The sequence below is a fragment of the Macrobrachium nipponense genome, chromosome 5 (assembly GCF_015104395.2).
Source record: "Macrobrachium nipponense isolate FS-2020 chromosome 5, ASM1510439v2, whole genome shotgun sequence".
NCBI lineage: Eukaryota > Metazoa > Arthropoda > Malacostraca > Decapoda > Palaemonidae > Macrobrachium > Macrobrachium nipponense.
The window spans coordinates 58,517,410-58,532,340 of NC_061107.1; the positions used below are offsets into that span (position 1 = coordinate 58,517,410).

The 14,931-nt window shown below is 41.6% G+C and overlaps 2 protein-coding genes across 2 annotated transcripts in view; one reads left to right on the forward strand and one right to left on the reverse strand.

The window, feature by feature from the left end:
- LOC135215358 (protein D2-like) overlaps nt 1–14,931 on the forward strand; it is a 340,036-nt gene that overhangs the window by 221,146 nt on the left and 103,959 nt on the right. The window lies entirely within an intron of this gene.
- Nucleotides 1–14,931, reverse strand: part of LOC135215359 (uncharacterized) — a 519,194-nt gene that overhangs the window by 64,777 nt on the left and 439,486 nt on the right. Inside the window, exon 3 of the mRNA XM_064249919.1 lies at nt 9,767–9,921. Coding sequence (XP_064105989.1) covers nt 9,767–9,921 — 155 coding nt within the window. The remainder of the gene's footprint in view (nt 1–9,766; nt 9,922–14,931) is intronic.

Consider the following 14,931-nt stretch of genomic DNA (forward strand, 5'->3'; position numbering starts at 1 on the left):
ACCACACAAGTCGAGCATTGACCATCCTCTCATAAATCTTGCTAACACAACTGGTTAGAGCAATTGGCCTATAGTTCTTAGGAAGGAAGGAATCTTTAAAAGGTTTTAAAACAGGTACAATAATCGATATCTTCCAAGACTGGTGAAGTTCCTGAAAGCCAAAAACTGTTTAAAATGTCTAAAAGAAATTGTTTTGTACTTCTAGGCAAATTAAAAATCATTGAGTATAGTATATCATCTTCCCCAGGAGATGTTGGGGAAGATAACGAGATTGCATGATCTAATTCTTTCATGGTGAAAGGGGGATTATACGACTCTGAATTTAAACTAACAGCAGGAACAACCGTGGTACCGTCCCTAATATTCCTGAATGCAGGAGAGTAATGTAGGGCACTAGATATATTGGAGAAATGCCTTCCAAAGGTTTCTGCAACTTCTCCAGAATCAGATATGAAGAAGCCATCAATTTTCAAAATAGGCAAGGGAGATGGAGAAAATTTCCCTTGCAGCTTTCAGATTCTGTCCAGACAAACGACATAGGGGAATCATATTTTAATTCACTTATATATTTGATAAACGATTCCCTCTTTGCCTGCTTAAATGTTTTCTTTTGCTTAGCAAGAGCTCTTTTATAGATAATTTGATTTACCAAGCAAGGATATCTACGATATCTCTTGTAGCAAGTTCTTGTTATCTTTCGGCTCAAGGCGCATGCATCACACCACCAAGGTACTAGAGGACGACGAGGCTTACCAGAAGTTCGAGGAATAGACAGCATGGCACCGCACAGCAATATACTGATTAAATACTCGTAAGCGGATGTTGGGCTCTGAAAATCTTTATCTCTTGATCAACTTCAATAGATTTTTTTAATAATCCCCAGTCAGCCTCCCCTACCTTCCATTTTGGTAAACATGGAGATGGAATATTTTTCATAAACTTTAAGTGAATGGGCCAATGATCACTGCCATGATCATTCTGGTCTACTACCCACTGGTAATCTAACCTCAAGGACGAAGAGCAGATAGTGAGGTCAATGGCTGAGTCAGTATTATGAAAAACATCATGTCTTGTAGGGGAACCATCATTCATCAAAGTGATGTCATTCAAGTCAAGCAGCTGTTCAATTATTAAACCCCACCGGTCGCAGTTTGGCTCACCCCAGAGGGTGTGCTTGGCATTAAAATCCCCCATCAAAATGAAAGGTTTAGGAAGCTGGTCTATCAATGTCTGAAGATCGTTTAATTCTAGCTGACGAGGATTACCCTGTGCATCCAGTAATCTACTTTCTAATGATGGATCTAGGTATAAAGAACAAATAGTGATCCATTTATAATTGAAAATTTGAACTGCACAAGCCTGCAACACAGTGTTCAATTGAACAACCCTATGATTAACAGACTTGCGGACTATGATGCCTGTGCCTCCCTGAGCACGTACACCTATCAGGGGTGGAGACCTATGGATGAATAATTAAAACCCACGTTGGGAGTGTGGCTCTCCCAACTTTGTCTCCTGAAGACACATTGCAGATAGATCATGATCCCTAAACAGAACCCGAACTTGCCTCCTCTATTTGGTTATTAAAGCCACGGATGTTCCAACGCATGAGAGCCATTATTTAGAGGAAGGCATCTTAAAATTCCCTACTAATTTAGGAATCTGTGTCCTGGTGAGAGAGATCTTATCAGTTTTACCAGTACTATTTGACCTAGATCTAGGTGTTTTACAGATCTTTTTTAGAAGATGGGCTTTCACTTGCCCTTTCAGTTTTACTTTTGTTTTTTCTACGATTGCTGAGTGACCGTGAATGAGGCGAAGAGGGAGAAAGGGCCCTCTTCTGACGAATAAAGAGGGCCTCTATCTCCTCACCGTCATCTCCACGGTGCACTGTAATGACAGGATCAGGTGAGGGCTCAATGTCAGGCAATGTCCCTGACAGAGAGAAGTAGTCAACAAATTGAAGACCTGGCTTGAACCCTTGAAACAACAGGGTCCCCTGGCTTGACCAGAGTCTCTGCAACATGGGATACCCCAACAGGGGGGGCATGGGAAGCCCCACCAGGGGGGGCATGGGAGGCCCCACCAGGGGGGGCACGGGAGGCCCCACCAGGGGGCACACGGGAGGCCCCACCAGGGGGCACACGGGAGGCCAGGGGGGGCATGGGAGGGTCCCACCAGGGGGGCACGGGGTACCCCACTAGAGGGGGTGTGAAAAACCCCACCAGCGGGGCACCGGGGAGCCCCACCAGAAGGGGCACTAAAGAAGCAGTACTCAATGTTGTGCCTTCAAGGCATCCCGAATAGGATTTCCTGCCCAACAGCTTTTTGGCTTGTCCCACACTGATAATGGTTCAGCAATAGATTTAGTAATGCCTCTTGTTCTTTTTTTAATTCACTACATTTCTTATCACGGGCTCGATGTTCACCCTTACAGTTTATGCACATTACCGGTCCAGAACATTCCTCGTGCTCAGGCTGGCCACACGATTCACAGAGTTTATTTCTGGTACAAACATTAGAGGAGTGTCCAAAACCAAAACATTTAAAGCACTGGAGCACTCTCGGTCTATAAGGACGAACTTTCAAGATTTCACTGTCAAGAATAATTTCAGATGGCAGGAAAGAATTTATAAATGTTAAAATAAGCATCGATGAGCGGGGCACTTTAAAAACCTTCCAAACCACGTCTGGACACATATCCAAAATTTCCTCCTCATCCATTTCATGTAAATCTTCATTAAAGATAACACCCTTCGCGTAACTAAAATTATAGTGAGGTTTTACCTCTTTTACCATACCCTCAGGATCAAGCTTCAAATTTAGTAGCATTACCGACTGAACATTGGTCTGGTATAACTAAAAAAAACTATTACGCCCAAAGCGAGTTACTTCTGGGCTCCCAACATTGCCGATCTCTGGCTTACCAACCTTTTCACCTTGAAGAGGTTGCCTCTCTCATCATGCGTTGAGATAATTAACCACTTAGCTGGGTCTGGAGATCTGGAGATTTTACTTATTCTATTAGGATCTTTTATTTCATTTGGTGGTTTATAAATGTCAAGATTTCTAGGGACCTCTTCTGCCTCTACAAGTCCAACACTCATAGAATCTGAACTAAATTCTCTAAAGGCTCTGTGAGCTTCCGATTCAGAGTTGAAAACTATCCAGAATTCAAAAAAACCATAATTATTGCCAAGTTTATTTCTTAATTCTTTGATGTTCCCAATTTACAAAATTCATTATATATCGTGTCATAATTCCAGTCTAAAGGGACTGGTTTCACATGCAGAATGTTTGTAACAAGGAGCTCATTTGAAAAAGGCTCCAAAGTTACAATGGAGGAATTACCAGGTTTTTCCTTGTCCTTATCCTTGCCTAAGTCGTCAACCGAAGGTCTAATTGATGTCGCCATAAGACGAAGGATTTATGATTCGTCCAGGTAGCCCCCCCCACCCCCCACCACCTGGAGCCACATTTAGAGGACAGTGTTATCCCATACAGGGCTGCCCTAGGGGTACCACCCAGATATACACCCCACCCTCAGTGCTTAAGGCGTCATGATGTCCGTCGAGATCAGACCCAGCACTAAGAGCAGGGTTTGACATATAAACTTTCCCCTCGCTCCACCACGTTAGGTACTCGAGTTCTACGGGTGAGGTGGCATGCCAACCATCCTCACCCTCCACCAAATCCAATGAAAAAGTCCAAATCATGTCCAAAATCAATCCAAAAGTCATCAACATAAAATCTGTACCTTATAGGGGGAGGAAGCAGAAGGATGAAAAGTTTTAGTAAAAGGAAAAGAGCTGACTTATTTAGTTGGATCAACAGCTGGGCACCAAGGCACCCAGCGAGAAAGGTAGTTCCCACCCAGGCATCCAGGGCCCAGCTGCTGAACCCTTAAGCCCCCATCCTCGGCAAGGCTTCAGCATCTGGGGGGGGTGGGGGGGGGTGCGAAGTGGCCGAGCGAAGGCACGCCACCACGTAAGATGCATGATGGGAGGGATGCTGTCCAATAGGAGAGAAGGATCTCATGGCTTGGCTAGCATCAGGAACCAATGGGAGAGCAGGAGTATGGTGGCGAGTCTACTAGAACTAAGATGGCGGCGCGCGGCGCGAGTTTCAAAATTGTTATCGGGCGAATCTCGGACTTTCAGAAACCTTTCGTATCTTGAAAACTTTTCGTATGTAGAGCAGTAAAAGTTTTTGTGTCAGCTTTCGTATCTCGAGTTTTTAGTAAGTTGAGCCTTTCGTATCTTGAGGTACCACTGAACTAGCGATTACCAGCAAGGGTGCATCCCTGAATGACTCACACCCCTCTCCTGTCCTGTGCCAAAACTGGGATGGCGAGTTGTCTCTCCAGTACCGAATTTTGGATATACAATCCTCATAGAGTTTCATACATTCGGAGCGTCTTGTGAATGAGCTCTCAGACAAAATACCCGTTCTAGAGATAGAATCTCTAGACCTAGTGGTGGGGCACAAACCAAAGTTTGTGCTCCTATAGCTTCCTGAAACACTATACCCATAGGTAAGCATAACTGGTCCTAGTCCTGAAGGATTAGGATAAACTACAGGAGATCCAATTGCTTCCTCTGTGAAAGGAGACAAGCCCTTCAAAGTCCTACTGGCGGAGCTTCTTGCAGCCTGAGAGTAAACCATCTTCTTCCTAGGCCAATTAAGTCTAGGAGAAGGAGGGGAAGAAGGCAGAAAACAAGGATGAAGGTTGGGGAGGAGGCAGGACTGCATGAAGAACACAACACAGGAAAGGAGGGTGCTATGCCATGGCAAGGAACCGACCTGATCAAGTGTGGAGTGTGTGTTTGGATGAGCAGAGCACTTGACTCGGCCAACCCAGACAGGCAGAGTCGAGTGAGATGATCTGATCAGGAGTAGTGTTCATTCAGCAGAGCACTTGACTAGGAAAAGTGGGACTGGACGAGTTGAGCCAAGTGAGCTGAGCAGATCCACAAACACGTAATTACGAGTGGTAATCGCCAGCAAAGAACTATCACTTCCTCCAAATTCATTCTAGTTCAAAACACAAGGATGTGATATGACCATGGACCAAGAAGGTGTTGGCATGTGGTATCATGTTCTGCATAACCCCAAACCAGATTGAAGAGCAAACTCTCCTATACTGGTAGAGGCTTGCCTCGCTATCCAAGCACTCGTAATAGCAAATGCTCAGCGAGTGCCAAAATTCATAAGAATTCACACACTCAGCGAGTGCCAGAGTTCACATGAATTCACACACTTGATGAGATTCCTGACTCTTGCAAAACTTTAATCAGGAGAGCCTTGTCTCGCCCGGGTGCCCAGAAACATGAAACCAAACACTTAGCGAGTACCACCAATTCCAAGGGATCCAGGTGCTCTGTGAGGCTCTCAAGTCTTGCAAGACAAAAAATCGGGAGAGCCATGTCTCGCCCGAGCGCTGGGAAACAGATGAAACCAAGCACTTGATAAGCACTTGAATAATCCCAGGAAATCAAGCACTCGGCAAGACTCCTGATTCTTATAACAACAATTATAAGGAATGCCCGTCTCACCCGAGTTTTTGGATATCATAGGAAACCAAAATTCTTGGAGAGCACCAAAAATTCCAAGGAATTCAAACGCTCGGCAAGACACCCAAATTACGTCAGGACAATTCATCAGGAGAGGTCTTCTTCGACTTCTGTAGAACCAGTCATATGCGAGCATTTACGACTGGATCAAAAGTGCAATCTAACAGAATAAGCACTCGAAGCTCCCAAAACGCGAGACCCCACTAGGGACTGCAAATTGCAATCCAGCCAAAGGACAGAAAGAGCCAGGGAGAACACAGTCTCCTCAGAATCACAACACCAGGTGGGAATCTACCAAGCACCCCAAGTGCTCAACACATTGGTAGAAAAAGATAAGTCACTTGCGTGGCTCGATCCCTTCTCTCGTCCTGCACCACAGTCGAGACAGTGGGAGATCTCTATCATTGACAACAGACGCGTGTGCGCTTGGGAAAACTCACGAACGAGAACCTGACACAGCACCTGTCTAGAGGTGAACCTCTATACAGGTGACAGGAATGTGAGACGAAGCCTGCACTACCATGGCTCCTGCAACGCAAGCCCAAGCGTAAGCGAATCGGCACCTGAACCCGAAGGTCAGGAAGAGCCGACAAGAGAACCCAAGCCTACTTGGCTTCCCTGCTTCTGTAGGTGGACGATTCCTCAGAATTGTGACACCAGGTTGGGAAACTACCAAGACGATGAGCACTCCAATACCCGACGTGTTGGCAGAAAAGAGCGCGTCTCTTGCACAGGAATGCAAGCCGAAGCCTGGACTCCCGCTGCTCCCAAAACTCAGCACGGGCAAACAACTTGGTTCCCGAACCTGAAGGTAGGGAAGAGCTGGCAAGAGATCCCATTACCTCCTCAGAAGGCAGCAGCCCCTCACAAGTACTGCAGGAGGATTTCTTAGGGGAGAAGCATCCTTCCTCTTCTTAGCCAGAGGAGGCTGGTCTGGATTCCAGGGCCTCCTTAAGCTTCAGAAGAGGAGAGGAAGGACAATGGAGGAGACATTCTTCTGCAAAACTTCTTATACAGGATAGCATAGTCATCATCAAAAGTAGAGTCAACAACCACAGGGCAGCTGCGTAAATGCTGTCCACTGACGAAACTCAAGGATAACAGCAATAATTTACTGTGATTTTCAGCAGGGGAACCCATACATACACTTTGAGGGCCAATGTCGCAGCAAGCAAACGAGTCAAAGGTACAATCCCTAGGGTTAGGACAACCAACACGAAGAGATATCCAACCGTCTACTGCTGTGATCTACTGTTAGCCTGCAGAAAAACAAAATATGATAAAAAAGAAAGATACTCTTGTATCAAAGGGTACTGCCCTCCAAAATGAGAGAGATCCCCATCAACACCAAACACACAAACCCCCTCCTTCACCCAAAGAGGGAACCTTGGAAGTTTCTCACCGGTAAATTCTCCCAAAGCGTAAGCATTAATGTAAAATTCAATAATAAATAAATATATGCTGTAGCACCCTTACTTTCAAAGGATGAGAGTATGTGACAAGGATGTAAATAAACCTTTGTCGCTGACCCCTAAACACAAGAAGGGGAAAGGCAGCTTGCAAAGCTTATTACAAAAATTGGGTTTGTATATCAATTATTAACCTTAAACGCCGACTGGACGTATTTTACGTCAACATTTTTTGTCTCTCGGGTGCCGACTGGACGTATTTTACGTCGACATACAAAAGTTTTTTTTTTTTTTTAAAAATTCGCGGAAAAATACTTTTAGGCCTACCAGCCAAAAACTCTTGAATCACGCGCCTTGGGGGATGCTGGGAGTTCATGGATCGAGGTGTTGTTTTGTTTACAATTGTTACGCAGGCGCGCAAGCGCGAATTTCTTTCTTGCCGCACTAAAAAGTATCTGTGACACATCTCGGAAATTATTTCGTCACTTTGACATAATTTTTTTTACCATTTTAAATTAGCCGTTACATGAACTATTATATATGAAAATGTGCGCATTTTTATGTAGAATACAAAAAAAAAAAATACTTATGATTGTAGCTTTTATCAGTTTTGAGATATCTTCATATAAATAACGATAAGTGCCAAAATTTCAACCTTCGTCACTTTGACTCTACCGAAATGGTCGAAAAACGCAATTGCAAGCTAAAACTCTTATATTTTAGTAATATTCAATCATTTAACTTAATTTTGCAACTAATTGGAAGTCTCTAGCATAATATTTTGATTTATGGTGAATTTATCAAAAAACTTTTCCCTACGTCCGCGCGGTAACTCTTCCGAAAATAATCATACATTGCGGTAATGTTTGCACCATTTTAAATTAGCCGTTACATAAAGTTTTATATATGAAAATGTGCGCAATTTCATGCACAATACAACTAAAAACAACCCATGGTTGTAGCTTTTTATCAATTTTGAAATATGTTCATATAAAAAATTATAAGTGACAAATTTTCAACCTTCGGGTCAATTTTGACTCTACCGAAATGGTAGAAAAACGCAATTGTAAGCTAAAACGCTTATATTCTAGTAATATTCAAGCATTTACCTTCATTTTGCAACAAATTGGAAGTCTCCAGCAAAATATTTCGATTTATGGTGAATTTATGAAAAAAATAACATTTTCTTTTCTTTTCGTCCGGCGCCGGTAACTCTTCCGAAAAAATCATACGTGCGATTGTGGTAATGTTTGCACCATTTTAAATTAGCCGTTACATAACGTTTTATATATGAAAATGTGCGCAATTTTATGTATAATACAACAAAAATAGTTGAAGGTTGTAGCTTTTCTCAATTTCGAAATATTTGCATATAAATCACGATAAAAAGAAAAAACCACGTTCGGTCAAATTTGACTCTACGAAATGGTTGAAAAACGCAATTGTAAGATAAACTCTTACAGTCTAGTAATATTCAGTCATTTATCTTCATCGTGAAACAAATTCGAAGTCTCTAGCACAATATTTAAATTTATGGTGAATTTAAAAAAAAACTTTCCTTCCCTCCGCGCGCGGATTCTCCGCCACAAATCTCCGAAATTCGTAAGTCCCATTCTCGGAATATTTGCTTTGTTTCATATTAGGCATTTCATAGAGTTTTATATATGAAAATGTGCGCAATTTCATGTAGAATAAAACGAAAAATGTTTGAAAGTTGTAGCTTTTCTTATTTCCGAAATAATTGCATATAAAAAAAATATAAAAAAAAAAAAATTCGAAATTCGGTCAACTTTAACTCGTCAGATATGGTCGAAAACTGCATTTGTAAGCTAATATTATTACAGTATAGTAATATTCAATCATTTGTCTTCATTTTGAAAGAAATTGGAAGTCTCTAGGACAATATTTAGATTTATGGTGAATTTTTGAAAAAAATATGTGTTTACGTCTGCGCGTTACGAATTCATGCATTATTTTGTGATAATATTTTCTCTGTGTTGCTTTTATTGTTTTACAATTTGTTATATACCAAAATGATTGCATTTAGTGCACATTACAACGAAAAAAAAGTAACTTGTTACCTTCAACCGTTTTGCGCACAGCGCGATTTGAATACAATTATATATGAAATTTCGTTTTTGCGCTATCATATATCGCATTATTTATATATGATAATGATAATTTTTTTCATTTCTGATGGTTGCATACTAAACTTCAGGCAATGACAAAAAAAGGAGCCAAAAATGAACTCTTAATCTTCAAAACTAAGCGCGCTATGATTTTTTGAAAAAAATATTTTTTCCGCTCCCGCGCTCACTCTGAAACGTCTCCGGCACACGGGAGACATTTTTTTTTTTTACCGCTTCGGCGTTTAAGGGTTAATATCAAACACAGTATATTCAAACATCAAAACTAAAAAGAAAGATCCCAACGGGACAATCGTATTAACAGCTAGTCAGCAAGACCTCACATACGTCTTCATCGGAACATGTCCTAAAGCAAAGTGGGAATGTTTATATTCAGGCTGGCAGGTCTCCTCACCTACCTGATGATAGTTACTGCCTAACCACCTTGTTCAAGAATTTTAACGGCTATGTTCCAGCTTTGCTGTAAGTAATTCCTATTGTAAAGGACCAAGGATTTGCATATTGTGTAGGAACAACTTTATATTGTAACAATATACAGTCATCCAAATTGATACTCATATACCAATTTAGGACCAATATAAATAAGTAAAAAATACCCTTACACCATAAGATAAACTGTTAAAATGACCCAACAAACCTGTTGTTGTAAGCATTCACTTATAGCCTGTGAAGATACTCCTTGATGTGCCAAAGTTGAGAGAATAGACCCTTCTTCTTCCTCAAGCTGCTCCCATTGTGGTATCCAATCTTGGAAAAGTGGCATCAATCCACTTTGTATGTCACTTAAAGCATCTGGTCGAAATAAAACTTTCTAATTCAATACTGACACAACATATAATTACTTACATATTATAGTACAGACAATACCCTACATGCGAATGGGTTATGTTCCAAACACTCGTCTATATCTTGAATATTCAGAATTTGGTCTTCATGCTTATATATTTATGTAAAGTACATATGTAATATTATAAAGTCAATACAGAACTGTACATTATTTTTATTGTAAAACACAGTATACGTACATACAATATTGTATATACAGTACTGTATTTTATTGAGTGCAGAGCTTTATTAATACAAATGATACATAAAACCTAAATAAACTGCGATAATAATAGCTCCCTAAGTATTAAGCTAACTTTAAATTAAAGTTACTGTAATTTCATTTAAAAGTTAGCTTAATACATTAACCTAAAATAAAAAATGGTTGTTAAAAATATAGGTGTGTGTATGAAGATTATATACATACAACACATTTCTCTCTTTTGTCTCCCTTCCAACTGACCGTTCTATTTCTAAAAGAAAAGTGTTCTCAACCACTTTAAAGAGTTTCTTTATTGTCTCTTCCTCTTTGTTCTGAAATTTCTTTTCATGAACAAATTGTACTTTTTATGGCAATGAGAGAGAGAGAGAGAGAGAGAGAGAGAGAGAGAGAGAGAGAGAGAGAGAGAGAGAGAGAGAGAGAGAGAATTATGTAAAAATCACTGAGTAATAATTGGCAACACTCCCCCTCCTGTCACATTACTTGACATATTTGACAGGTCTGGACTTCGAGCTTTTGGTGGGGTTAAAATGAAAGATGAGGTAAAAAGAATTTTCATAGCATCATTTGTAATTAGTTATATTATTATTATTATTATTATTATTATTATTATTATTATTATTATTTGAAAATATCAATAAACATAAACTGTGCATGTACAGTGATGCTCAAATCTCAAGCGACATGATTCTTTTTGTATCATCCAGATTCTCAGACTCAATGTGACATTGCCAAGTAGTGCTAAACTGTTTTTATTTTTCTAATGTCATAAATGTTGAAAAGTGCAAATTCACAGCTAGCTTCCTTATGGTTATATAAATATAATCCCTTTTATGCATTGGTATAAATCATAATCTGTGTGATTTGAACTGATTTCTTTTACATTGCTTAGTTCAAAGTGCGGTATCATAAGGTTAGCGGTGTCATCAATGAAAGCACACTTAACATGCTCCTCAGACTGGTCAACATAAGTATGTCTGCAGCATTATATCACCAGACCTAATAAGTTCAACAGTCATAATAACATTTTCAAAATAGGAATATGAATTAAAGCAAGTTTTCTTGGAATGTTTAAGTTTTAGGCTATGTTTAACCTGCCTATATGTTGCAAAATCTTTTATAGGCCTAAAAAAATAATCTAATCCTCCTGAGATGTAATCCGTTACCGATGAAAATATTTGTAGAGGTTACCTGTTCTTTGAGGAATACAAAAGGAATTTGAATTAAAAGTTTTCTTTGAATGTTGAAGTTTTAGGCTGTGTTTAAGCTACCTGTATGTTGCAAAATGATTGATAGGCATAAAAATGATATTGTTATGATACAATAAAGTTTTGTACATACTTACCCGGCAGATATATACTTAGCTATAGTCTCCGACGTCCCCGACATAAATGACAATTTGTCCAAAATTGCATTTTTCCCAACTATACAAACCTGAGGTCCTTTTACAATAGGAAGGTTACTAGTGCCAGCTGGATAGGTCGTAAGCTTCCGACAAGGGGTTCGGTAGTTAACTGCTTGTCCGACAGTGCGTGCGCCGCGCGACTGGGAGGTTGAAGAATCAGTTTTTGGGGGGCTTTAGGTTAGGGCCCAAGCAAAAACTGCAGAGTGAGGGGTGGCATGAGGTGGGACTATGTGTAAAAGGACCTCAGGTTTGTATAGTTAGGAAAAAAGGGATTTTGACGTAGGAAAAATCTATTTCTGGGCGAGGAAGCCGTGTCGCCCAGTGAAATAGGTTCCTTCAGCACTATTTCTAAAGTAAAATATTGCTATAATACCAGAGAACTGCTAAATTGGACATGCCAGAATATTCTGGCTCGCTCACCTTCATTAAAAGGTGTCGGTATAGTTCTGGGGCGAGTGAAAACCACTACCACGGCACACTCCAATTAGCCTCTCCTACATCAAAAACCCTTAAGAAAAGGGGAGCCGCCCTATGGCTCGCTACCTACCACCGCGTAGGTAGCGGATGTAGCGTCATACCTGAAGATAGCACCCTAGCTTGGTGGCACAGTTGTTTGAAAGAGAGAGAGAGAGAGAGCAGAGAGAGAAGAAGAGAGAGGGGGGGGGGGGGGGGGGGGGGAGGGGGGGGGGGGGGGGGGGGATGAGAGAGAGAGAGAGGGGGCGAGAGAGAGAGAGAGTTGAAAATTGAAACATACGGGCGGGATTTCACTGGGCGACACGGCTTCCTCGCCCAGAAATAGATTTTTCCCACGTCAAAATCCCTTTTCTGGGCTCGGCCGTGTCGCTCCGTGAAATAGTACCAGAGAAAACACCAAGCTATTAACATATACAAACCAAGAACAACCAAAAGATAAATTCAAAAGGGTGCAAATGAAAAACAATTTACAATATATATAAATCAATATAATAAATATTAGATACAGATAAACTATAAGCCTTAATGTAAAGGTAATAAACTTAAAATTAAGACATGATAGATATTAAACCAACAAATTGTATACAATGTAGGTTGAGAAAGGCATTTATAAACTAATTATTATGTACAACATCACATAAATCTGCCCAGTACTAAAATACGCTACTGGGTTGAGGTAGACTGATAATGAGGCTGGAAGGAAGGAGGATGGAAGGAGAAAAGATAACTACTGCAAACTACTTCCGACCGGAGCAGGGGAAACAGTGTTCCCCACAGCTACCGCCGGGAACTTAAGGTCCTCCAAAGACTTAAGATAGTGGCGTTTAAAAACTGAGGGGGACTTCCAACCGGTATATTTCTTCAGATCTTCGAAACTCGTGCTGGAAGAAATTAATTGACGTTGCTATAGCTCTAATGTCATGTACCCGTGGGAATGACTGAGGGTTGGCTTTCTTATTGAAATAAAGAATTTGTTGCCTTATGCCTTTCAGAGAGATGGTACCACCTTTCTCTCTAATGAACAGATGCCCTTTGGATTTCATAGAAGTCCTATGTAGGAAGTCCTTTAATGTTTTCACAGGGCACAGCAATGAGTCCTGTGGGAGCGGAATAATTTTCCATGGAGCCCACCTATCTACAGGATCCTCATTCTTGGCAAGAAACCTGCGATCTGGAGAAAGTAACACTTCCCCCGAAGATAGGAACTGAATATGACCTGGGTCCCTGGATAAAGAAGACAACTCTGAAATTCTAGCTCCCGAATTTAGGCTGATTAGAAATAGTTTTCCGCAAAAGAGATTGATAGTCACATACTGAGTTGTTAGTATCTGATGCCAACTTCAGGACATCGTTTAGGAACCATGACATTGCTGTTGGCCGCTCAACAGGCCTAGGCCTGGTGCAAGCCCTGGGGATTGAAGTAAAGTAAGAATCTGTTAAGTTTATGTCAAACTCGAATTGGAAAATCTTTTTCAAGGCTGATTTAGTTGTGGTTATTGTACTAGCTGCCAAACCTTGTTCAAATAAATACCTGAAAAAGGTGATAGCTAGATTTGTGGTCATGGTATGAACATTTGATTTGTTTAGGAAGACAGCCAGCTTCTTAACCGCCGAGTCATATTGGCAAAGTGTTGACTCTCGCTTATCTGATTCCAAGAACAGGATGTTCTGTGGATCTATGTCCGCACCCCTCTGCGCAGCGAACTTCATGAAGTCCATAAAGTTAGGGTTTTGTGAAGACCTGAGGAATCGAACACAGTCTTCGTTTGGACTTGTTGGGACAGCATGGGCTTCGGAAGCCGATGAGGACGGAGACCTAATTCTATCATAATAGAAAACCAATTGCTCTTCAGCTAGTTGGGGGCTATGAGAGCCACCTGGCCCTCAAAAGATCTCAACTTGTGCAGAACCTTCAAGAGAAGGTTCACTGGAGGAAAAAGATATATCCTCTTCCAATGGTTCCAATCTATGGCCAGTGTGTCCGTGGCATAAGCCAGAGGGTCCAGGTTGGGAGCCACATAACAGGCCAGCTTGTGATTTGATTCTGTTGCAAACAGATCCACCTCGAGCCCTGGTACTATGTGACGCACCTGAACGACTTGCTGTCCAGAGACCACTCTGACTCCAGAGGGACTGAGCGTGAAAGCGCGTTGGCTACCACGTTCTGAATCCCTGCTAGGTGAGTGGCCGATAGATGCCAACTGTTCTTGGCTGTGAGAGAGAAGATGGCTATCATCACGTTGTTCAGATGACTTGATTTTGAGCCTCCCCTGTTTATGCAGTGCACGACTACTGCACTGTCGAGCACCAGCTTTATGTGTGATTTCTTGGCCGGGCGAAGTTTCCTTAGGGTGAGGAACACTGCCATAGCTTCCAGGACATTTATATGAAGCTGTTGGAACTGAGGGGACCAAGTTCCTTGTACCTTCCTGTATTGAGAGTATCCCTCCCAACCTGTTAGTGACACATCTGTGTGAATCACTAAGGCCGGAGGGGGATACTGTAGCGGGATCTTCTTCGCTAAATTCTTCGCTTCCACCCAAGGGCGGAGACGTTTGCGCAGAATCTCCGGGATTGGGGCGAGCCTGTCCCGGGATCTTGCGTTGGCCCTGGATCACCAAACCCGATTGATGTCCTTGAGTTTGGATTTCAGAAGTACGTCCGTCACTGAAGCAAATTGTAGAGAACCCAGGATCCTCTCCTGGTTTCTCCGGGACGTCTGTTTGCACTTCAGAAACTGTCTGGTTGCCTTGGCTATCTCTTTCCTCTTTGCCAGAGGAATGGAAAGAGTATGAGAATCCAAGTCCCACTGGATGCCTAGCCACTGAAACTGGGACTCCGGAGTCAGGCGGGACTTCCCCCTGTTGATCTTGAATCA